We start from the raw sequence: 23871 nt of genomic DNA, 5'->3' as shown, positions 1-23871 counted from the left end.
GTCCAAGTGAGTTAAACGCTTCTAAATTGAGATATTTAACAAGGGAAATAGAGTAAGGAGCTTTGAATGCTGAAAGTTGACGCAAAGTCATGTCAGCTCCGAGGAATCATGTTGATGAAGTGCTGCTCCACCTGTCTCTTCATTGTCATCCTTAACTTCATCTTCTGCCTTCCTCTGCTCGTGCGTCAAAGAAGGTATGTTTATGTCTCGCTCGAGAAGAACTGGACTTCGGCCCAAAAGTACTGCAGGAAGCAACGTATTGACCTGGCCACTTTTAGAAATCAGAAAGACTTTGATGCACTACAGAGTATTTGCAGTGATCAGGATCTCTGTTGGATTGGTCTATATAGAGACCAAAGTAATCAAAATGACTGGGATTGGTCTGATGGAGATCCAAGCAGCTATAGAAAGTGGAGTACCATCAACAATCAGCCTGATAACTACCAGGGAAAAGAGGATTGTGGTACTACGGGAGGTTCATCTTGGCATGATGAATTCTGCGGTGACCAACGTGCATTTGTGTGTTATGATAATCTAATCTTGGTGAAAGAGAACAAGACATGGGAGCAGGCTCTGGAACACTGCAGGAATCTCGATTCCAATTCAAACGACCCATCCTCAGGTCAAACCTACGATCTTCCAGACATGGACTTTGGAGGCGACAACTCAGATGCCAGAAGAGCGATCCTGGATGCCCAGACACCAGAGGTATGGGTAGGTCTACGTTTCCTGGCAGGAGAGTGGCTGTGGGTGAACGAGAAGCCTCTGCTGCACCCCCCGCCTGCCTGCCCTGCACCCAGGAGGAACTGTGGGACAATGTCACAGACCGGGGAGATTTTGCCTCACAGGGACTGTTTGGAGAGAAGGAATTTTCTTTGTGTAGAATTATAAAGTTCATATAGTTCAGATCCTATATATGTAGATAAGTGTTTTATTAGTCATTATTTGAGATATTTTCTGGATTTGTGCTTGTGGATGTGTGCTTGGAGTAGTTATAACATTTGTATTCACAAATTTGAGAAATTAACTTAGAAATATAGAGTACGCATGGTTCAGATCCTGTATACTGTATGTAGATGCATGTTTTATTAGGCACTATTTTAGCCATCTCTGGTTTTGTGCTTGTGTTTAAAGAGGATTAGATGTAGCATTTGTGTTTACATATAATTTAGAGTTATAGATTTAAAACAGCTCAAGCACAGGTACAGCATGCTGTCTGTTGTTAAAATCTATCTTACAAATAAAAAATGTATTACAAATAAAGAATTCTGCCACGGAGGTGACATTTGAAATTACAGTTTGAGTCATATTTTCTGTCTTAACCAAAATTCCTCTGCATAATATCTTTTATTTGACTGCAATAAACATTAGTGGTTGACCGTAAGCAGGGAGTTGTGTCTTTTAAGATACTTTTCGGAATTGTTATACCAACAGTTTCATTGAAAGTAACTGAATGTTCTTTCATTGCTGAGAAAATATTTGTAATTTGGAATAGAATATAGAAGTGGCTTATAGAAACAAAACGTGTCAAAATGATCAAATCTGACATAAAAACAACAACAACACTTGACTCAACATCCAACTTCTCTCAAAACTTTCATCTCATTAGCCCATGGGGTTTTCTCAAACTTTTACAGACGTTTTCTTCTACTGAATATTGGTTGATGATATCTGTCCATCCATCCATCCATCTTCATCCGCTTATCCGGTATCGGGTCGCGGGGGCAGCAGCCCCAGCAGGGGACCCCAAACTTCCCTTTGCCGAGCCACATTAACCAGCTCCAACTTGGGGATCCCGAGGCGTTCCCAGGCCAGGTTGGAGATATAGTCCCACCACCTAGTCCTTGGTCTTACCCGAGGCCCCCTCCCTTTTGGTGTTTAATCTGCATCCTGTCAAAGTCCTTGCCAGAAAAAAGTAAGTGAGTGGACCTTAAGCCTCAAATAATGCTTTGTTTTCACTCCAAGGCTATGGTACACGTTAAGCACACTACTTTTTGCATTGGCTGCAAATCACAAAATACAGAACTCTCAAAAATGTATATATTGTTTTTAAAATACTGGACTATTTTTCCAAAGAATTGTGTGCCTTGAGGCATGTGTCCAATGGGCGGAATTTGATTATTTGGGGATTGCTTTGGGATATCTTATGGGAGATCTGTGACAAAACCAAAAAGGGGGAACTGCACATCTCTACGTATCACCTCACCACCAATAAATTAATCCTAAACCATCTGATCAAGGTAAGGAAAGGAATCTTCCATAGACAGATGGTAATGCCAATATTATGTTGACCAGATCATAACAGAGGCTTGAATAATTACAGTATATAGCTCAAAAAAGTACAATTTCCTTGGAAAACAGTAAACATTCTTGCCTTTGCCATGGCGTTGTGCATGCAAATGTCCCAACTAGTTATGGTAGAAATGACTCTAAGGCTGTTGCGGCAGTTACTAATAGACCAATGTATTACTTCTGTAATTAGCTATGACACTGAACATGTCAACCAGATTAAGACTGAAAGCATACACTGACAGATGCATGCCAATAAATCAGTGACAGACATTTTATCTTGGTCGTGGTTGAATGTTATATTTCACTTATTTAAGAGGAAAAAGAAGAGAACTGAGCAACAGCTTTACATATTTATTTTCATTTTGAAATTAAATTAAATATAGCATTGGGCAGTTGTTGTAATGGGTCCGTCTGTCCACCACTGAGATGTTTTTGGTCCAGACTAAAATATCTCAACTAAAATATGCTCTTCTCACTTTTCCTTTACTGCCATATCAAGTCAAGATGTTCACTCATTCTGGGATATATCTTAACATCTATTAGAAGGAGTGATACAAAATCTTGTCTAGACAGTTGTAATTCCTAGAAGATGGGGGTGGCTGAGATTTCCCCATAGGGGATCGAGAAAGAGTATAAATTAAATTTATAAATGATCAATCCTAATAACTTTAGTGATCCCCTGACGTTTCCACCTTGTGCCACCGTGAGGTCGTTGGTGACACTTGATTTTGATTGAGACGTCTTGACAACCATTGGATGGTTTGCCATGGGACTCTGTACACCTGATCGAGGGCCCTTCAGGATGAATTGTAATGACCTTTTTGTTTACTTTCATCTAGCTCCACCATGTGGTTACACTTTCTATGTGTTTATAACATTCCCATCGACCTCAGCTAGATTGTTGTTTGGGCTAATTAGCAAATGTTACAGTATTTCCAATATCTGCCGTTTTACATGTAACTAAGTACAAAACACACAAAACACTACCTTTACAGCAGAGGATGATACAGTAAAAAATTCAAATCTAAAAATACTTGAGTAATTTCATACACATTTTAAGTTGTATTTTTAAGAAATATTCTTTGTCTCTGACCATGCTAACAAACTAAACTAAGATGGCAAATATGGTGAAAATGATGTGCTGAACACTATAATGTAGATTTATAGTCTAGTATCATATGGAATTATTTCAGAACATCACATTAAGCTTTAAAAATGCTGTTATATCATGCAAGCTATCATGCAGTATTAATATAGCCGCAGCACTTCATATGATGGACGGTAAATCTAAAGGAGTTGAACGCTCAGTGTAACTGATGCTTCTCCGTACCTGACCTTGAATCATGTATTTAACAGAATCACACCCCTCTTCATTATTGTAAATATTGAAAAAGATGTACAAAAACACAGTGCTTTGACTTTTCATGGAATACTCCAGTGACTTTCAGCTGGTGCCTTTTGATGAAGACTGGCAGTCAGAAATTCTGGGACTGAACAATCGGATTTGTACGAGGCGATCAATGAGAGCTTCCTCTGTGTGTAAGTGATGCCCTACATAACTGCACTCCTCACCTTTTCTGTCACTTTACAGGACAGGCTTACCTGGAAGGCCCTGTTTAACAGTGAAAGGCGCACACAATCCTATTTGAAGCCTGCTCTGTGGATTTAGCCACTTTTTAAATTCAAATCACTCACACCACAGTGTCAGGACAAAGGGAGGCTGGGGAGGGGAAGGTGGACTTAATATAAAACCAAAATCCCATTAGAGATGGACCGCAGGAAAATGAGGGGTTGGCACTGTTTCGCCTCACGACACGATGTGAAGAGAGATCTCTTTGATGGGGGTCAGAGATGATGTCCCATATTGCACAGTTTTCCTTTTTTTGTTTTCACATTTCTACCCATCAAACTGGAAATCGCCAGAAGTAAAATGTATCATTACAGGATCTGTGTCCACTGAGGAGCAAGGCTAGAAGGAGTAGGTGACTTATCTGCCACAGACGTAGGTCTTCGGGGTAATAAGGCATGCATGAGAAGCTGTTTCCCTCCTTTGAATGGGGTATCCATGTCGCTTGGTCCCTGTGTAGCCTGCAAACTCTCTGAAGTGGTCAACTTAGCTTGGCCTTCTTGTATAATTAGTCTCCTGAACCATGTAGAATGTGCTTTTTGATGGCCTCACCTCCTCTACTTCCACTTATACATGTCCCTTTCTCTCTTTTCTCAGTCTTCTTTTGGTCTTTTTTGAGTTTCATAGTCATTGTCGAAATCTAAAAACAACCTCCCAGATGTTCTCTGCTGGTTTGACTTCCCTTGTTGCTATTGGCCTTCGTATGTTAATGAAACAGTAACACAGTAGATGTTGCTCAGTGTTAAACTCTACTTCCTAGCAAAGCCTTGTTTGTGTTACAGTTTCCTCCAGGTGCTCCTGTTCCTCCAAGTAGCCGATTTGGAAACTCCCATCAGACTTGCCAAGTGGGAGGCTCCAAACGTAACTTTCCCTATTGTTAATTTCCATTTCAAAGTTTTCTTTTAATGAGGTGTTATGATCTCCTCGGTACTCCTTAACACAGAAACACTAGAGTCTCCATGGTAATGATAATATACTTCACCTAGTGTGTTTATATATATATATATATATATATATATATATATATATATATATATCGGTCCATGTTTTGGTCACTTACAAATTTCCATACCACTCCATTACAGACAGAATACCTGATAATCTGAGTGGGTGGTTGATCTTTAATGCAATATCTACATTGCCCATTATCAGCAACCATTCATTGCTACATTGGAGAACCCTTTTTGCAAATATGTAAGCACATAATGTAATCTGAAAACTGCTGCCTTGATTTAAAAACAAACAATGCAACTGGTCTCAGCCGATATTCCGTCTATAATGGGGTCCAATGGAAATTTCTAAGTGACCCCAAGCTTTTGACCGGCAGTATATATACACTGTATATATTAGTGAGGTTGAAATGGCGGGTACCAAACTGACTGCTGATACTGTGTTTTCCTTAGCTGCCATTGTTACTGAGAGGGGGCCAGCTACAGGCACCAATCAGAGCTGTATAAAATGTGGAACTCTTTGTTGCCGCATTTGGGAACCCACCATAAAATTAATCATCTCATGAAACAGATACGCTTCCATTTTATCAACTGTATCAGTCCACCCCAACTCCCAAACAAGCACCTGAGGCATGCTTGGTGATGCATAATCTCCGCAGTCAGATTTTCAAATCACCCGACTCTCCTCTGGTTTTTATGTTATGAACTTATTAGCAGTATCTGTAAGGTTTGATCAAGGGTCCCTGTGTCACTACGAGATTTCTGGAGATTTCAAAATAAGCACATTGTATTGCACATACATATGCAGTAAATTGTTAAAAACTGGAGAAAGTAATATTTTGACCTTGTGGTGGCACTAGAGGAAAAGTGAAGGGATCACCAGCGTTGTTACCATTCATCCTGAGAGGAACTTGAATGTACTGTATGTAGTACATTTTATGGTAATCTTCCATGCAGTTGTTGAGATATTTCACTCAAGACCACAAAAATCCAGTTTATGGTGGAACTAGAGGTTAAGTCAGAGGATCCCCAAAGGCAGTAGGCTGTGTCCTCATGGGACGGTGTTCCACATTGAATGGCAATCCATCAAACGGTTGCTGAGATATTTACAGACCGGCAGACTACCATTTCCATTCATAGAGGCATGCAGGTAACATGGCTAAAGATTTAATAAACAGTTAATTGAGAAAATTAAATACACCAAATCCTAACCGTGATACGTGCAACAGCATTTCAACTTTGGCGATCGGATGCTTTTTATTGAAGAGCACCTTGGGAGTCCTAGTTTACATTTCTTCTCACATTTATTTTTTGTAAGTACTGTAACTTTTTATCAAGGAACTAGAACATGCACACACATTCATTCTCCCTCGTGGGTGGAGTGGGCTGAGAAGTTGTGTTATTCTTTGGCTAAAACCTGGCTTTTCACAATTTTACCTCACCTTTAACACTGTCTACTCAGAAATTGAATGAGTCGTCTACTTCTATGTGACTGCTGTGTCCAGAAAAAAAAAAAAACTGCTTTGCTACTGGACAGACGTGAGTTAGAATATGTAAAGGGTATCAAATTAAAATGGTTAAGGTAGTAAGATTTCACTGAAATCTGGCAATCAACTGTTGCAAGCACATTGCACATATCAGTGTCCTTATCTTATGTTTTGACCTGGGTGGTGGTGGCCCAAAGCTTAGAGAAGCAAGCTTGTGACAAGGAGGTTGTTGGTTCCATCACCAGGCCGACAGGATGAAATCTGGGTGGGGTAAGCACTTGTCCCTCCCTCATTACCAGGGAGCAAGGCCCTTAACCCCTCCTGCTCCAGTGGATGTGCTCTATGGCCGGCAGATTGGACTGTGGTTGCACTAGTATTAAGTGTAGCTGTGCAAATGTGAGGGTGTTCTCTCTTCCCTGAATAAATAAAACTAAAAAACCAAAACCTAACACCAGTCTAGCTCTGACTTTGATAACCACCAAAGATCTGCAGCAAGAAACACAATTTAGCGCAGAGGTAACACGTCAAGGCCATCTGGTTCAAATCCCCCGATTGGCCGAAAAAAACCTCTGCATGGAAAGTGAATGACTCACTCTGACCTATGTCAACAAATAACGATCAGGTGCCTTTAAGCAAGGGCCTTTAACCCTCAACTTTGCCAGTGGACAGCAATAGGAGACCTTCTTTTGACTCTGCTGCTCGCACATGTGGGTGTACGTTTGAAAACAGAGACGTTCAGCACAGACAAAGAATATTTGTGCCAAGTCAAGCTTCCCTGACTACATGTAAACTACATAAAAATCAACAATCATCGATATTAGATATATTGGTCAGCGTGCTAAAACCCCGATTAGACACCCTAGCAAAGAGCACCACTCCCCCGGTCCCATTTCCTCATGCTCCAGTACGACGGAGATTGTTCCTACAGTAAGTTGAGAGAAAATGAAGAAATAAACGACTGAGACATGGTAGAAAAAGAGGGCAGCCTGGCTTCGCTTGCCTGCCTTGTTAAAGGAAAAATTAATTACTGCAGCATTACACAGTAATGCATCAAATGATCATGTCAGCTTTGACTGTGCACGGGGAATGATTAACAACCTGGAAGAGCTGTCTCATAGTCTGAAACGGCCACTGGGTAAAAAAAAGGACTTTTCTTTAAGGTTATAACATACAAGATTTTCAAATAAAACATGTATGTGTTGCAACTTTACTTGATGTGAGCTTGGAAGCACATCTTTCTTCATTAGTTGGAAAACAATGCAACAACAATGCAACATATGTCTTCTGAAGCTTTTTTGTTTTGAGTACATTGGTGTAAAATATATCCAACCAGTGTATTGAAAACTTTTCTTTTCCGCAATATTTATATATCTTTCCCCTCAAGGGCTACATATTTAGAGAGTTGCACAAAAAAAAGTGCCAAGTATTTGACATTAGCAATAAAATTCATCATGAAAACCCAAACTCACTAACAATCCCAAAGAAGCACAAAGACACCTTAGCAAAGATGGAGACATAACACATTTTGCCATCTAATGTAGCCCAATATGAAGTATTTTTATTAATAGACAATGCATGTGTCATATGCGATGCATGCATAATGCTGGGACAAATGTATACGGAATCAATCCAAGGAATCTCATATTTGATATTTATGTTGCGTCTCTTCAGCTAATCCATCTTCCCTCTCTGCAATCATAATCATAACTCCACCACAGTCCAAATGACAAACCATCCAGTCATGGAACATATTGCATTTATAACTGGAGTTCCCGCCAGTGGTAAATGTTCCCTCAGCCAGACTTATATAATGTATTTAAAGCACGGAATCCTATCTTACTTCTTTAATTAATTCCATAAATCATCATTAATAACCTTTAAAGCCCCCCATCTGCATGGTTATAATCACTATAGTCAATCTTTGGTGTCAGGTTTGATTGCCAATCCATGTCCTTCTCTAATTGACCTTGTCCAGTGAGGGAAGAGCAGACAATATTGCATTTTCCCACTGGTGCCCCACTCATTTCTACTCCAAATGAAGACTGCTCCCAGTTTGTTCAGCAGATTGAATTCCAACACTATCTTTTAAACAGCTGACACAAAGCTACTTCAATTTAAAGTTATTGAATGTGCAAAATCCTTACTGGCATCCAATAAAAACTGATGAAAAAGTCATTTTAACACTTACCACGAAAATGCGTTTGTATTGGTGTGAATGATATCTTTAATTTATTTGGAGGATGAAGTATATATATACATATCCTTATGTTCAGCGTCACAGCTGCACTGCCGACTGACTCAGCACTCTTTCTCAACGGTCTGGGGACTCAGAAATTCTCATTAACAGTTTCAGGAAATAAACCTGTTGGTAAAAACGTCTTGGTCTCTGCAACTCTCCGATCTGTCCCGTTTCCACCACTTCTGGCTTATCATGCTGTTGATTTTCAGTATACTTTGCCACTTTCTCTCTTTGTCTTTTTAACACCACTTCTCGATGGAGCAATTTTAACAGCAAAAAAAAAGTTAAATCACAGTAATTGTGGGCTCTATAGGCTAATTTGAATTGAACGTAGACCAAAATGAGCAATTGAAAAATAGCTTAATTGTTCAGTTTTTAGTTCCCTCATTCCTATAATGCTCTGAAGAATCAGTGAGATTTGGTGACATCTAGTGTAAAACGTGAATGGCGATATCTTGCAGTGTTCCATTCTGACCGACTGGAGAAACATGTTGGAGCAACATGACTCTATGTAGATATAAACGGCTCATTCTAAGAGGATCATGACACAATAGTTATATTATCATCAGGTGATTATGGACTAAGGAAAACATACAAATTAGTATATTATTATACTTCTGCCGATTAATCAACGTAAATCTCAGGCTATTCTTGTCTTATGTTAATCATGTAGCTATGAAAAGTAATGCCTCTTCTGTGCATTTTTACTGGATGCACCAAAAGCAGGGAAGTAAAGTCCATGTCCTGGGGTAAGTTAGACTTCTATGCAGGAAACAGGCGTTTGTGCACCGGGAGAGGCCGTGATTTCACCTAAACCTCCTCTTTTTTCTGTTCTTAATTTGTGTGGTGCCTTAAAATAGTCGTTACTGCCACACGACTAAACTGTGTACACGATACAATATCATAGAAGACCCGTTCATGTGTTGGAATCAGAGTAAGTGTTATGATCTGAGTTTTGTGGGAGTCTCTAAAATTGCAGGGCCAGAGGTATATAAATTACACGGTTGTACTATCAGAGAGAGAGAGAGAGAGAGAGAGAGAGAGAGAGAGAGAGAGAGAGAGAGAGAGAGAGAGAGAAGCATGGCATGGCTAACAGCTAAATATGTCTTCTCCTACCACAATACAAGGCAAAACCAATAGAGAATTTTACATGTTATCATTTTTATTTTCAGTTTTTTTTATTTACTGTTTCAAAGTACCCTTTGAGGGACATGCACATTATTTGTTTAGTATCTACAATTATATGATAAAGTATCCTGTTAACTTGTATTATTATATCAGACGTATTTACTCATTGTTGTTGTTTATGTGCATGTTTGTTCTCAGGCTTTGGCAACACAGATGCATTTTTTTTCATGCCAATAAAGCAACATGAAAATTGAGAGAGTGAGAGAGAGATTTCACTGCTCATTGTTTCGTGATCCTACTCCAACACACACACACACAAACACACACAAACACACACACATGCTGAGTGCTAGAGCAAATCTGTAGGGAGGGTATATGATTTGCATGTGAGGGCCGAGACTGTTGCACATACAACTCAACTATAACAGGGCTCTACGTGCATGGTGGCACACAAGAAACAACATGGCCGACAGCGTTGCCTAAAGGCCGCACGCAGATTGCAAATCCAAAAACAAACAAACAGCACCGTACAAAACACATTTGCAACAGTGTAATGTGTGAGAGGCAGCACAAATACCTTAAAAACCGCATCACCAGCGGCATCATGTAAAGACGCATGTCGCTCGCAAAGACACACAAATAAAGAGAAACATCCAAAACACATGTGCAACAGTGCATCGTGTGCACGGCAAACAACAGCATGACAACAACCATTGTGTGAATTCACACAATGCAGAGTTACACCACATTATGCACAAAGAGCAGACAAGAATGAATCAACATGAAAATACCAAAAGAGAGCCTTTAAGAAGCAGAAGTCATCTTCTTACTTTGACGCAGACAAAGTAGAACAAAGTTGTCCGTTTTCAGCAGGCCTCTGCAGGTACTGGAACCCATGATGTTGAAGTCCGATGATGTTGAAGTCCGATGATGTTGAAGTCCGATGATGTTGATGTCCGATGATGTTGAAGTCCGATGATGCTGAAGTCCGATGATGTTGAAGTTCTCACATTATCCAAGATTGGACTGACAATTTTGAGAACTGGTGGGAAGGAGAATATAGTTTTGAGAGAAAACACTTCCTGATGGTTGCAGCCAGCCACCAGCTTCAAAGAGTCATTTACTGCTACTTCTAAACGATGCCCGTTATGACCTCATAAGGAGCGAGATTCCAAATGGGCTCATCTGAGCTTTCATTTTCTTAAAGGCAGAGCAGGATACCCAGGGCTCGGTTTACACATATCACCATTTCTAACCACTAGAATATTATAGACATAGACATATTAATGTTAAAAAAAAACTCATAAAGGGGAATATTCATGCCATGGCACCTTTTAGTGTTGCGGTTCACACTGTAGAGAAGGAGTGTAGCATATAGCAGTTGTAGTTATGATTTTACACAGTTTTCCAAATTGTAGAAATCTTTGTCAGGTCCTTGTTATGCTATGTTTGTTAAAATAGTCCCTTGGAGCTTGCTATACAAGTGAAGGTACGGCCCTGAGGGACACGTCGTCAACCCAGACCAGGTCTCAGAGGGGGGCGTTTCAGCCCTTAATTTAGTGGGGTGTGCTTGTATTATACTCCAATGTCAGACGACCGCCCTGTTTCCAGTAGTCTATTCATCAGTCTTTTTATGGAGCAAAATATGGTGAGATCTCACCTTTTGTCTCACAGGGATGTTATTCACATTTTGAGACAGCTTATTTTATGAACAGTAACACGAACAAACTGCTGTGTGTCGAAGAAAGAGCTTATTTTAATTGCCAGCGGGGTGATTGAAATTCAGGCCCCATGACAACAACTCAAGAGCTCTTAAACAATAAATATCTAAACCACAGGGTCCCTTTTCAGCTCTGGGCCCGGTAAATTATTCAGGGTACGCCTTCTTCCTGTGGCGACCCTCATTGCTGGAACTGACTGTGTCTGCTGTGTAGTGAAGTGGCGACAATATACTTTTTTATTAATATTGACAGCTCTCAAATGAAGCCGAAGTTTGGCAAAGGACAATCCACGCTGTCCATAATTACTCTTGATCATTTTATTTACTGTACAGTGACACAGACGTCACAACTGATGCTTCTCTTACTGCCCTTTGTGATTCCTTACCTTGTCAAAAACTATGCTAAACAAAACAACTTTTCAAAAGGGACAATATCACACACACACACACACACACACACACAGACACACACAGACACGCACAGACACGCACAGACACACACACACACACACACACACACACAGTGATTTATTTTAAGACTCTGAGAGTCTAAGAATGCCATTTAGTAAAGATGGCAGTGGGTAATAAATCCTCATCAAGTCTGGTACATCCTGTTAGCTTCTTCTCTCCTAGTGACAGCTTTTTAATAAGCTGTGTGTGGTCTTGTATGTGTACTTGACATTTACCAGCTGACGTTACTCCTCCCTGTCCGTCAGTGCACATTATGCATATTCTACCAGAACCCTAGCAAAGCATTAGAATGTACCATAACCGGGCCATTCGTACTTTTCAAGGTCTGGGCGAATGGCGCCAGCCTGTTTGTTGGCGTAATTGATTTCTTTTCAGCTGGGCAAATGAGTTTCTTATTTCTTTGGAAGTTATTTATATGGAAATGGTGTGATGTTGTGACTACATTAGTTGAGTTATTCTCACCTCCCTCTAAAGTCCCTACCTCCTGGGGAACATCCCTTTGTTGCCATTTGCTGTTTTGCTGATTCTGTCAGCAAAAATTAATTGGTGTCCATTTCAACTCCCCTCGAGCCTTAATTTCTATGAGCAGAGAGATACCCAGGCCCAATTAGGTGGTGTAAATAACATTTGCTCTATAATTGCTTCAATAAAGATTTATCGCCTTCTCTTCATTGTCCTTATGTGAAGGCACTGCAAGGCCAGCCAGAGGAGACTGAGGCCTGCGTGGCAAAGTTATCTGGCAGAGTGGTGAAGACAGGGTATGCAGAATAGTATAGACTGTTCAGGCTGGGTTTTGTTGTATTATCCATGCCTAGATGTCAAAGGTAGATTGCATGGAAGTGCGTATTTTGCCTGGGGTTGGTTAAGGAAATCTAACAATTATGTTCTTCTTCTCTGATGGGCTATACATGACAACAACGAATGCAGACTGTCTCTGGAAACAAAATGTAGACTAGAATATCTCATGCGCATCCCCAGTTGACTCTTTCCCTTCATGACAACCTTTGTTTCTGCCTGCAGCTTTACATTTTAGAGTGACGCATATGTACTTCAAAATGGTGACAATGGTAGGTTTCTACGTTGAAATCTGTGATAATATTTGCAACAACGGGCCCTTTTTTCAGACAGAAGTCGGAAAAGCAGGCTCCTCATTAGAGACCACTGATTTTGCTGACTGAAATAACCTGGCACTGTCAACATGAAAGAACTGCATCAACAACACTATATGCTTGATGTTACACTTCCGGGATTGCTGCGTTGCCGCTGGAAAATCCGCCGGATTTCACTCATTTAGGCCGGATGTCCATTGCCTTGGGCTTTTTTTGTGTTGGCATTCTAAACTCTGGTGGATTTACGAGGACAATGGTTAACCTTTTCTCAGATCTCTTCAGGGCAAATCCAGACAGCTAATGTCCAATCAGAGTTTTCTGTTGCACAACTAAACCACTTTTAAACGCACACATGTTCCACCAAAACAAGTTCCTTCCGAGGCTATTTTGCAGCGCCACCGTGCTTTTCTCCAGTGCTTTGCATCACCCAAAACGATTGTGATTGGTTTAAAGACATGCCAACAAACCAGAGCACGTTTCCTTTCATCCCTGAACGCTGTGTGGGGTAGCCGGACCTTCCTCCAGCGCGCTTTGGAGGAAGGTCTGGCAAAGCGAGACTATGACAACAGCAACACAGCAAAAAGCGATAGAAAGATAACACAATAATGGTAAGAAATGTGCACTTATCAACTCATTTTACTAGGAACAATGTGCATGAGATTATTTATATTTAACATAGCCCCAGCAGGGACAGAATGAAGGCCCAAAGCCTAAACATGTTGGTCTAACAGTAAAGGTGTTCTGCAGACAAGTGTTGCTGGAGTTTTACCTTTTTTAGACATTTTCAGTACTCCATGCACCATGGAAGCAGATGAAGTATTTCCAAAAATCCAGACACACCCTCATAGTTAAACAACTGAATTTCCAATGAATCCCAAAATTACATAAATGAGGGTATTAATTTAATGCTTTGATACGCCCGCATGGTGGCCATTTTGAACATGTGACCGGGACATGTGACCACAATGGCAGTTTTTATTAAAACCATGTGATAGTTCTATTTAAGGTAACAGTCACACTTTTAAACACATAGTGGACGTGTTCAGTTTAGGAAACAGAAATACTCAGGGTTAGTAAAACATCAAGACGTAACGGGATGTCACGGACGTCATTAAATTATATATGTGAACTAATTCCAAAATATGACAGTTGTTTTTTATTTGGGACATACACCCGAGTGTCCTTAACATTTGTTTGACCCATTTTTTTTAAAGATAAAAATAAAGAAAATAACAATTTGAGGCTTTGTTTTGGAAAAGAGGTGAAAGAGAGAATCTGATTCATGATGGGTGCATGCATAAAGAAACACACATATTTAACATTAATATGAAATAAACAATAAATACAAAATAAATGTATACAAAATAGCTGATTAACATAAGAAGAAAGAAAAAAGAGGCTGAATGGAGATAGTGCAGAATGCCCAAAATGGGGTGTTACATGCAGCAAAGGTCAGAACTGAACCCTGGCTGCTGCAATAAGGACTGAGGTTTAGTACGTGGGGCGCATGCACAACCAGGGCACCCCAGATATAGCAGTCATATACTTTGTCACCTCACTTCCTTGTTTGCTCTCGGCATAATAACAACAGCCACATGAGGTCGCCGCCTAACAGAAAACATAAATATATGAGATTCTTGCACAATCAGGTTTTAAAGTCATTTTCTAGGTGAGGATGGTCTAGGAAGTCCCTACTCTGCCTCTAACATGGTCCCAGAAACCAGCCCCTATAATGGTCAGACATGCTTAGCACATGATAGCATTTTCAGAATCAGAATCAGAATCAGCTTTATTTGCCAGGTATGAGGACACATACAAGGGATTTTACTTTGGAACATTGCTCACAATGCGCTCACACATACAAAACCACCAAACAATACATACACACTAACCTATACACACTCTAAACAGAAACAATACAGAGGCATGAGTGCATTGAAGAGCGCAATCAAAATTATTTAAATGTGAAGCATAGTATATTTTCAATGTTAACATGTGTCACTTTAAGAAAGAACAGCCTTCAAGTATAAGCTTACGACAGCTTGCCAAAAATTGTCTGTATTATAATAATTTGAAGGCTACTTTGGGGCTTTTGACATCACATTACATGATTTCTGACTAATAAAGTACAACTAATTTCATCTGAACAGTTTTTATGTCCATATAACTGGTAGGAGAAGAAAATAGGGAATGAGGTCAGCCATCTTCACTGCAAAATACATATAAATGTACGCATGTGTATGCAAATAAATCCTATGTGTGTTTTTCGGTATGTTAAAAATTTTGAAAATATTTCATGTGCTGGAAAAAAGCCAGCCATTGTTACTGCGTTGTGGATTCACTTACATGATCGAGATCATACATCAAAGATGATCAACGATTTTTGTAGAAAGCCTTTCGGGGTGATCTAAACAGTTCACAGGTATATTAATGATGTTTTGAGATACGATGCTAAGTGAGGGAGTTCTCTTCTTGGCAAAAACATCCACTGCTCATGAGGGACCTTACTACAAGCTACTGCTTGCCTATTCATCCATTTCCCATGTAGGATCCAAATAAACATGGCAGTGCGTGGTCTGCCAGGTGGATCTGGGGCTTGCCACCTCCTCTCCTCTGTTTCCTTTCCTGTATTAATAGCTTCTCAGGAGAGCCAGAGAGGTCTGTATGTCAGGTTTTATCTCCAGAGAAGAACAGGGAGAAAACTAAATGAAGCCTGAACTTGAGAACAGCCCCATCTCAGCTTCTCAAGGGGATGCTCGAAGCATATTAAGGGAAACATCAGTAATGTGCAAAACAAATGAAGGGATGTGAAAACCCCTAAAGACTTTCCCCCACCAGCTACGTTGAGCTGCTGCCATAAATCTCAGGACCCCTGTGCCCACTGTTGTATCCAGACTGGGGGAGAGAAACAGGGACTAAGCAGAGCCAGGTTTCTTCCGCATGGAAACAGCGTAAGTGTCAGAAGGAGGCTTTTCATTTCAGCGCTTAGCGCTGCTCGTTGTCTCTTTGCCAAAGGCTTTTCAGACTTGATGCGCTAAACAGTTTGCCGAAAAGTTAAAGCAATTATCCGTCGTTGATGTCCGGAGAGTCTTTACCCTGCCTTCAATGACAGACTGTTTATAACTACATGATTTGGATAAAGACTAATGGAGTGTGAGTAAAGCACAGGAGCAACAGGATTATACTAATAAAGACGTATAATGGCTGCGAACAAAATGCCTTGGCAAGGTATCCAACCACTAAGGGCTGGTGGGTTGGTTGTGGGTAGGGAGGGTGCAGCTGTACATTGTCCCTGATGAAATGTAGGCATGCTTTTCAGTGCTGTTGCAGAGTATATTCCCAACACAACGAATGATGGAAAGCAAAAACTGAATTTACTTAAACTTGAAATTCCTTGTAAAAGGCTGACTGATTAACTGGGATGAGCTCCAACAATGCGACCAAGTAAAAGACTGCTGTAATAATCTTATGTCCACTATTGGGAGTACTGTTGATAAGGACATTAAAACAATTCCCAGAGGGTGCGGCCTCCGGCTCACCCAATAAAGCGCTTGCCCCATGTTGTAGTCCTGCAGCGGCCCGTGTTGAATCCAGTCTGCTGTCGTTTGCCCCATCTATCCATCTATCTAATAAAAGAAAATCTCCCAAAAACTAATCTTTAAAAAAAATCCCAGAGAAAATTTCTAATACCATGGATGAATGATAATATTAAATGAAAGGAAGAAACATAACTTGAAAACTTTCAACACCTGAAGGGACTTTGATTTGAAATCATTTTAAGTTCTGCGTGACAAAGTCTTTAAAGAACCCATAATCAAATTATTACATTCAAGTTCTAGCAGAGGCCAAAGGGAATGTTAAAGTAATTTGGAAGCACTGCTTGGGTTGGGTTGGGTTGGGAACCGGAGGGTTGCTGGTTCAAGTCCCCATATGGACCAAAAGTATGGTGGTGGACTGGAAAGTATGGCGATGGCTGGAGATTACTCCAGATTATTTTAATTTTGACAGGACAGTTAGGTGAGAAGGGGAAAGACATGCAGGAAATCATCACAGGTTGGATTTAAACCCTGCACCTCTGCGTCGAGGCACACACCTTTCAGGACATGCGCACCTGCTCTACCGCTGATCCAACCTGGCCACATGCTCTTGAGCAAGGCATTGAACCCCAAATGGCTCGGGGCGCTTTTTCATGGGCAGCCCCCCCCCCCACACACACTCTGAAATCTCTCCATTTAGTCCATATATAGGTTCTGAGCATGCGTGTGTAATTCAGGCCTGTGTGTAATGTGTGTAATGACAACAGAGGGTACAATTGTAATTTCCCCTTGCTGGATTAATAATAATTATTTTTGTTATTATTATCATCATAAAACAGACTACTAAATCCAAACAGTAACACCATCCAAAACAAATATGAACTTCAATTGGATGAAAACCTCATGACCAATGAGTGTGATGGATTTTTCTAAATTCTATGATTCTCTCACACATGTCGTATGGCTTAACCACATGGTCCAAAGCTCACCAGTCATCAGTTAAGACCATAGAGTGTCTTCATAACCGGTCCTGGACAAGAAGAGAATCAGGTACCATCACAGGAAAAAGTCTAAGCAAATATAAAATTTTAAGTTTCGCTAATTTTTATCTTCCATGCATTTTCTTAAATTGGTCTTCAAATGCCTAAGTAACGCCGCTCCCCCACCCCTTAGCAAAACATTAACAAGAGAGCAAAGTGGTACCAGATTGATCATCCAAGCATCATTGAAAGGCGATTGCAGTATCACTTTCTACAGAACTTTATTTGCCCCAAACTGCCTTTTCAATAAAAGAACCAAAATTATGGATCTCTCTGCCAGACCACATGAATTCATCCCAACATTAGCCACCTTCAAGGAAAAAACAAACTTTTTTCATTTCATTACATTTTTTTCATCTCTCTCATATTTTTTATAATGTTGATCTGTGATTTTATTTTTAACCAAAAGCCCTTCTAGGGACGAGTGTTGGGAATGAACTAATGATGTCTAAGCTTATCTATGCTTTTTGTATCCGTCCCTATCTAAATAAACTTTAATAATAATAATTGACTGCCACTGTATAAAAGTGGGAACTCTGCCTGGGGGGGGGCTCACTGTCACCTGTTCTCACCTGTCACCTTGGTCCTGTTAGAACATGAGCATTAGCAGTTCTAGTTCCAAAGCCTTAAAAAATAAATTCTTGTGGCGTACAATTTTAGGTGAACTGGAGCATTTCAGAACCATTCCACAAAAAAGATCTATTTTTAACAACAGACCACAAGAAAAGAGACCATTCATGTATGGTCATTTGTGCTAGTGAAGCAATGACAAAAAATATTAAATTTCTGAATTAAATACCTTTGCATACTCAAATCAGCAGCAGTTAAAATGTCAAATGCGATTTATCAAGCCAGTAAAAGCAGCAGAGCCGTTTGCAGATTGAGTGTGAATTACCATTCTCCTCCTTCCCCTCTAGCGGTGGCTCATACCGAATGGTCAGAGTGGCTTGCCTGGCCTCATTTGCTGGTTAATTGCATTTTATAGTTGAGTTAAAGACCTGTCATCTGTTTCTGTGGTTTCATTTATCTTACAAATAACCTAGTGAAGGTGGGTTAAAGTACCTATGCAGGCCAAATAAGCTTTCGCTGAATTTCGCACATGGCTTTTATTGCAGATATCGCTTTTTCACACTCTATTTCATCCCCATGATGAGACGGAATTAAATTTTGGGAATTAATGCGGCTGAAAATGTTCGGGAAAATAAAATGTGAACAAACGTATCTTCAGCTTTGTGGATTCCAGCCGTCAATTGGGTATTGCTGGAACAAAAAATCCTACAACATAGAGCAGTTTGGAGCTGTAAATTCATTAATAATTAACCCACCTAAAAACATGAACAATACAACATTAAACTATCTCTGGTGCTGCAGTACACAGCATCGTGTTGCACCTTTTTTTCCCCTTCAAGGTAGTGTGTAGTCCCACTGTGAATGGTGTCCCCATTCCTTGTAATTATGCAAATGACACATTAATGAGGTGTAATTGTGAATTCATGAAACAGCAGGGATAAACTCTATAAAGATGCCATGTCTTAATAGGGGTAGTGGGAAGCTTCATCATTGAAGGGCTGAATACGCTAATTGTTTACCCACCACTGCTACTTTAAGTAGCACATATTCATTTCAGGGGCATGACGTCTAGTTATGCGTGTTTACACTACTTAATAAATGGTCTTGAGTGTTTATCATGGCAAGGAACATTTACTCTACAAACTATACAATTCTTAAGACACGGTGCCACTGCCCAGGAACAAAGATTCAACTATTTAGCCTTGACATTTCTTCTCTTGTGTACAGCGTGTGGGATAATTAGTGCACTGCATTACCGCTTATTGCTGTCTGTGGCCTTTAAAAGTTGAAGTGACTCAAGAGTTTCACAACCGTCTTATTTACTTACATCTGTAGTTGAAAGCTCCGAGACATTTCTTTGAGTGTTTTGAACTGGAACATTTAAGGATCCAAAGACTTCTAAATGAGCCGTTCAAGCTGTTTTTAGATGTGAAGTCTAAGGCTACATTTACATTGCTACGTTATGGTTTAAAAATGAATATTTTTTGCTACACTCCCGCCTCTTCTTGCCCCTGCTCTGGCGTTTCCGAGCCCCTAAACCGGAGACATTTGAAGACACTTCTGACCTGTTTTGGTTTGGTATCTGTGGGGTTGTGTTTTTCTGTCTCAACGGCCACAAACTGAGACCTTTGAACACCTTAGAACAGTGCCACTACGCCGACTGATTCGTACTGATTGAGTCATACCATCTTATTCTCTGAGACTAAGCTACTAATATTTCCATGGCAACTACAAACAAAGGACAAAGTACATATGCAGCTTCCTGTTCACCCCTGCACGTGCATGCCCAGCACACTAATATTGTATCAGATATAATCAGATGTGCGGTTTGTGCAGGTTAGTTTAAACAGACATTAGTTCTTCTACTGGACTCAAAAAAACTCTAATCACTCTGTTTAAGCTTTGTTGTGCATGAATGTGCAGTTTTTTTTGCATTTATCTGCCAAAGGGGAAAGTTTCTCTGTGTTCACCTCAAATCCTAAGTTAAAAACGTTACTGTCCGAACGAGCATTGCATGGACATTAGGGACGTTGCAACTAGTTGACAACTTGTGTTCATAGTTAAACCTTTGTAACTAAACAAAAGAATATATTCTGGATTGAGGGAGAAGGAATAGACATAGTTTTATTAAATGTATTTAATAGAAACGAAAAACACGTTAGAAAAAAAGTTATTATTCAAAGCAGAGTCCTTTTGTATGTCTAAAAGATATCTGCAATGGATTACGTATTTCTATATGCTTATGACTTCTTAGTTATTATTAAGAGTTTCACACTCAAAAACTCGGCAGATCTCCTTCATCAAGACTGTGCGAGTTGGCTTTGATCAGATTTGATTGACAGTGGCCCGGCAACATAAGGAAGCACCCACACAACTGTCATCACGCTTTGTATCAAATGTTGCTGAACTCTGAATTGCTCAAAGCAACAAGCTGGAAATAAAAAAAAATCTGTGCCAGTAAAGGAACGCTATGTTTGATTTCACAGCGCTTACCATCATTTGTGATGGTTGGAACAGCGCTGTTCTCACAAAAGTCATCTAAAATCTGGGGCCGCAGCAGAGCCCCAGGTTAGCTGGACGTGTTGAGTAGAAAAAAACAAAGGTAAATGGTCAAATTGTTACCCAAACTGTCCATTCATCAGTTTTACTTGCTTATAAAAGGGCAAACTGTTAGCTCGTGTGAAACCTGTAGGGATGTCTGACCTTATCCTTTTCATTGCCCCGTACTTTTGTCCCCGTTCCAAGATCTTAGCATGTGATTATAGCTGATAGAACCAACAGAGTTACAATAAATTCAAGATACGTTGTAATAAGTCACAGTTTTTCTTTAGGCGCCAACACAAAAGAAACCATCGTTTTAATGCTTGTTAGTATTCAGCCGTGGTCGTAAGGTGGCAATGGATCTGCTGGAAAACACTAAGTCTGTCACTTCTCTTTGGCTTTAGAGGAACAGGTTACTCTGCGGGTGTCAGTGGTTGTGAGTTAGAGAGTTGCAGAGAGGGGGTGCTTTTGCATTCGTGACACATACAGATGCCTGGAATCAACTGCACATGTCAGGGCTTTAATTAGTGCCAACACTAAATCGATGGGGGCTGATTAATAAGACAGGGGCCAGTGCGAAGGTTGAGGCAGGTTACCGAAACAAGAGAGCTTGCTTAAGGAGAAAAACTAATTGTATGAATTATTGAGCAAGCTGTCCGTTCTGAGCAATGATGCAATTGGTTTTTTGGAGGGATAAAATAAATAAATAATAAATGAAATGTACCCACTGGACCTGCATTTTTCTTTAACTTGACTCACTGTATGAAAACTGTGGCCAGGACTGGTAGCTTGGTATATCTAGGTTCATTTTTGAACCCTTACAGTCCAACTGGTTGTCAACTTATCATCAGCCCTATACTCTGTTTTTGTTTGCATTTTAGGCCTTTATTTGAGAGGACATCTTAGACATGGAAGGGGGAGAGAGAGGGGGATTGCAGGGCCGCTGCGGCAAGGACTGAGTCTCTGGACATGGGGTGCAAGCTCCACCAGGTGAGCTACCCACTCATAAGCCATGTTTGCATTGGACTAGTATTACCAGGGTACCTTAAGTGATTTAGAAACAGCCCACCCACACCTGTGTTTCATGCACCGTATTCCAACTCATTCTCCCTCCCGCAAAATACAGACGCTTGGTCACGTGCCTTCGGAGTTGCTAAAAACGCTTGGACTCTTGGGGTCTCTTTTGACACTCTGGGTCGGGGCGTACGAGTAACTGACATGCGGCACAAGAACGGGAGGAAAAGATCGTAGGTGGGGTTGTAAAATGAACATTTCAGTGACACGCGGGATAAGAACGGGACACAAAGCCTAGTCCCCTGGGTAGGGGTGTACTGTTGTAGAGTCCAAGACAAGTCCAAGACCAGGACTAGTCGAGTCCAAGTCAAGGCCGAGTCCAAAGAGGTTTGAGTCCAAGACAAGACAGAGTCCTAAAAGGTTCGTGTCCAAGTCAAGACCGAGTCCAGGACAGAAAAAAAAGGTCTTATGCATGACAGTATCAAGACAATCAATTTGGGTTATTTCTTGATATAAAAGCAAAAACAGTGTCAGAACACCGAGAAGACCGGAATCGAGTACTACAGCCCTGCTCCTGGGTGACAGTCCTGTGTTGTTTGACCCATCCACCAGCGGTTTTTGACAAGTTGGGAGTGTGAACGGGTTGTGCATCCGCAGGGAATAAGCAAAGCCTGCATTTCTGTCAAATTTACTGATATTATCTCTAACATATGATGTTGAGCGTGTGTCAAAAAGTTCATTTATAATTGAAGCCAATAGAACACTGAATCACAGAGATGCCGCTTCACACGGGACACATTATCACACAACAGCTATGTTTAGCGAAATATGGTAGGTCATTGGTGGAATTTTTTCTTGACAAATTTCAGACGTGGCAGATTCCCACGGGATTAACATCACAGACAACCTCTGTAGTTATTACTAAATACTAGAGGTCCCTCAAGGTAACACTAGGGCAAGTGCATGGTGGTTATAGTGCTGTTGAAATTTCATATAGATTATTTGTCATACATTTACCAATCCAATGAGGGTTTTCAGATTTATAATCAAAAAGACATGTAATTAAGGCTGACCACTCGTGTGAAAATCCATGAAAGTAAATCTCTTATTCATGACGGATGATTGAAAGTCAACAGAAATCACTGACTGACAACTTCAGAATACTTCCTGTGTGATGAGTAGTCATGATGCCTTTTCCATATTAAATACTTAGAAGTTGTTTTAATCCAATTTATCTAGCAGGATTTACTGTAGTGGCTGAAAAGCAACCACCAGAAAATGTGTTTAAAGCACAACTTGAGTGTCAGTAATGTGCTGTTGCTGCAAGACAGATGCGAATTGACAACATGCTTGGTGAAAAATAAGAGCTCTCTACTTCACAAGACTTTGAACACAGCAGATGTAAGAAAAGGCAGCAGGATCACAGAAACACATAGGTAGTTACACACTTTTTACACCCATGCCATGCTTGATTGCACAGCAGATATTCGGCTACTAGACTTGCAGTAAAAAAATGATATTACATCATTAATCCAATTCTACACTTAGTACTAAGTGTCTACTCTAGTACTTTACAACCATTGTGGCATTTTTCTTTTATGTGTACAGTGTGTTGCACGATCGTGTGAGGTTCTATTTCTACCAGTGATAAAAGTATTTCCACTGTTAAAAAAAAAGTAAGCTCCACAGGATAACTTTTACATACTTGTAAGTTATATCAAATAACTACTGCATAGCATCAAAAATAGTAAACTCTTCAATCATGCGACATCAGCGCCAGTGCAAAATACACAAACACAGAGCAAACTCAAACTGGACAATAATCCATTACATGCAATGATCAAGATCTAAAGCTGATTAAGATAGGGCGGCCAGGTAGCTTACCTGGTATAGCGTGGACCTACTGTATATACAGAGGCTGGTCCTCACCGCCATTTGCTGCATGTCATTCACCCTCTCTCTCCCCTTTCATGTCTAATCTAGTCTATTTCCACAATGTTTCATTTCCGGGATTTTGACGGATATCCGTCACCTTTCTCTGTCTTTGTGTTGGCGTTCTAACCTCTGGTGGATTTCTGAAGACTCTACCTGGTCCTCAGATCTCTGCAGGGTAAATCCAGACAGCTAGCTAGACTATCTGTCCAATC

General features: G+C 40.4%; 1 protein-coding gene across 1 annotated transcript in view; it reads left to right on the top strand.

Annotated features, from left to right (window-relative positions):
- The first annotated feature begins 108 nt into the window (after positions 1-108).
- The window catches only part of LOC117947925 (C-type mannose receptor 2-like), a 45003-nt gene continuing 21240 nt past the window's right edge, over positions 109-23871 (top strand). The window contains exon 1 of the mRNA XM_034877300.1: positions 109-808. Within this exon, the coding sequence (XP_034733191.1) occupies positions 109-808 (700 nt within the window). The remainder of the gene's footprint in view (positions 809-23871) is intronic.

The sequence above is a fragment of the Etheostoma cragini genome, chromosome 1, assembly GCF_013103735.1.
Source record: "Etheostoma cragini isolate CJK2018 chromosome 1, CSU_Ecrag_1.0, whole genome shotgun sequence".
NCBI classification, from domain to species: Eukaryota; Metazoa; Chordata; class Actinopteri; order Perciformes; family Percidae; genus Etheostoma; species Etheostoma cragini.
Note: the sequence above shows the minus strand (reverse complement) of the source record. Positions and strands in the feature narration are given on the sequence as shown.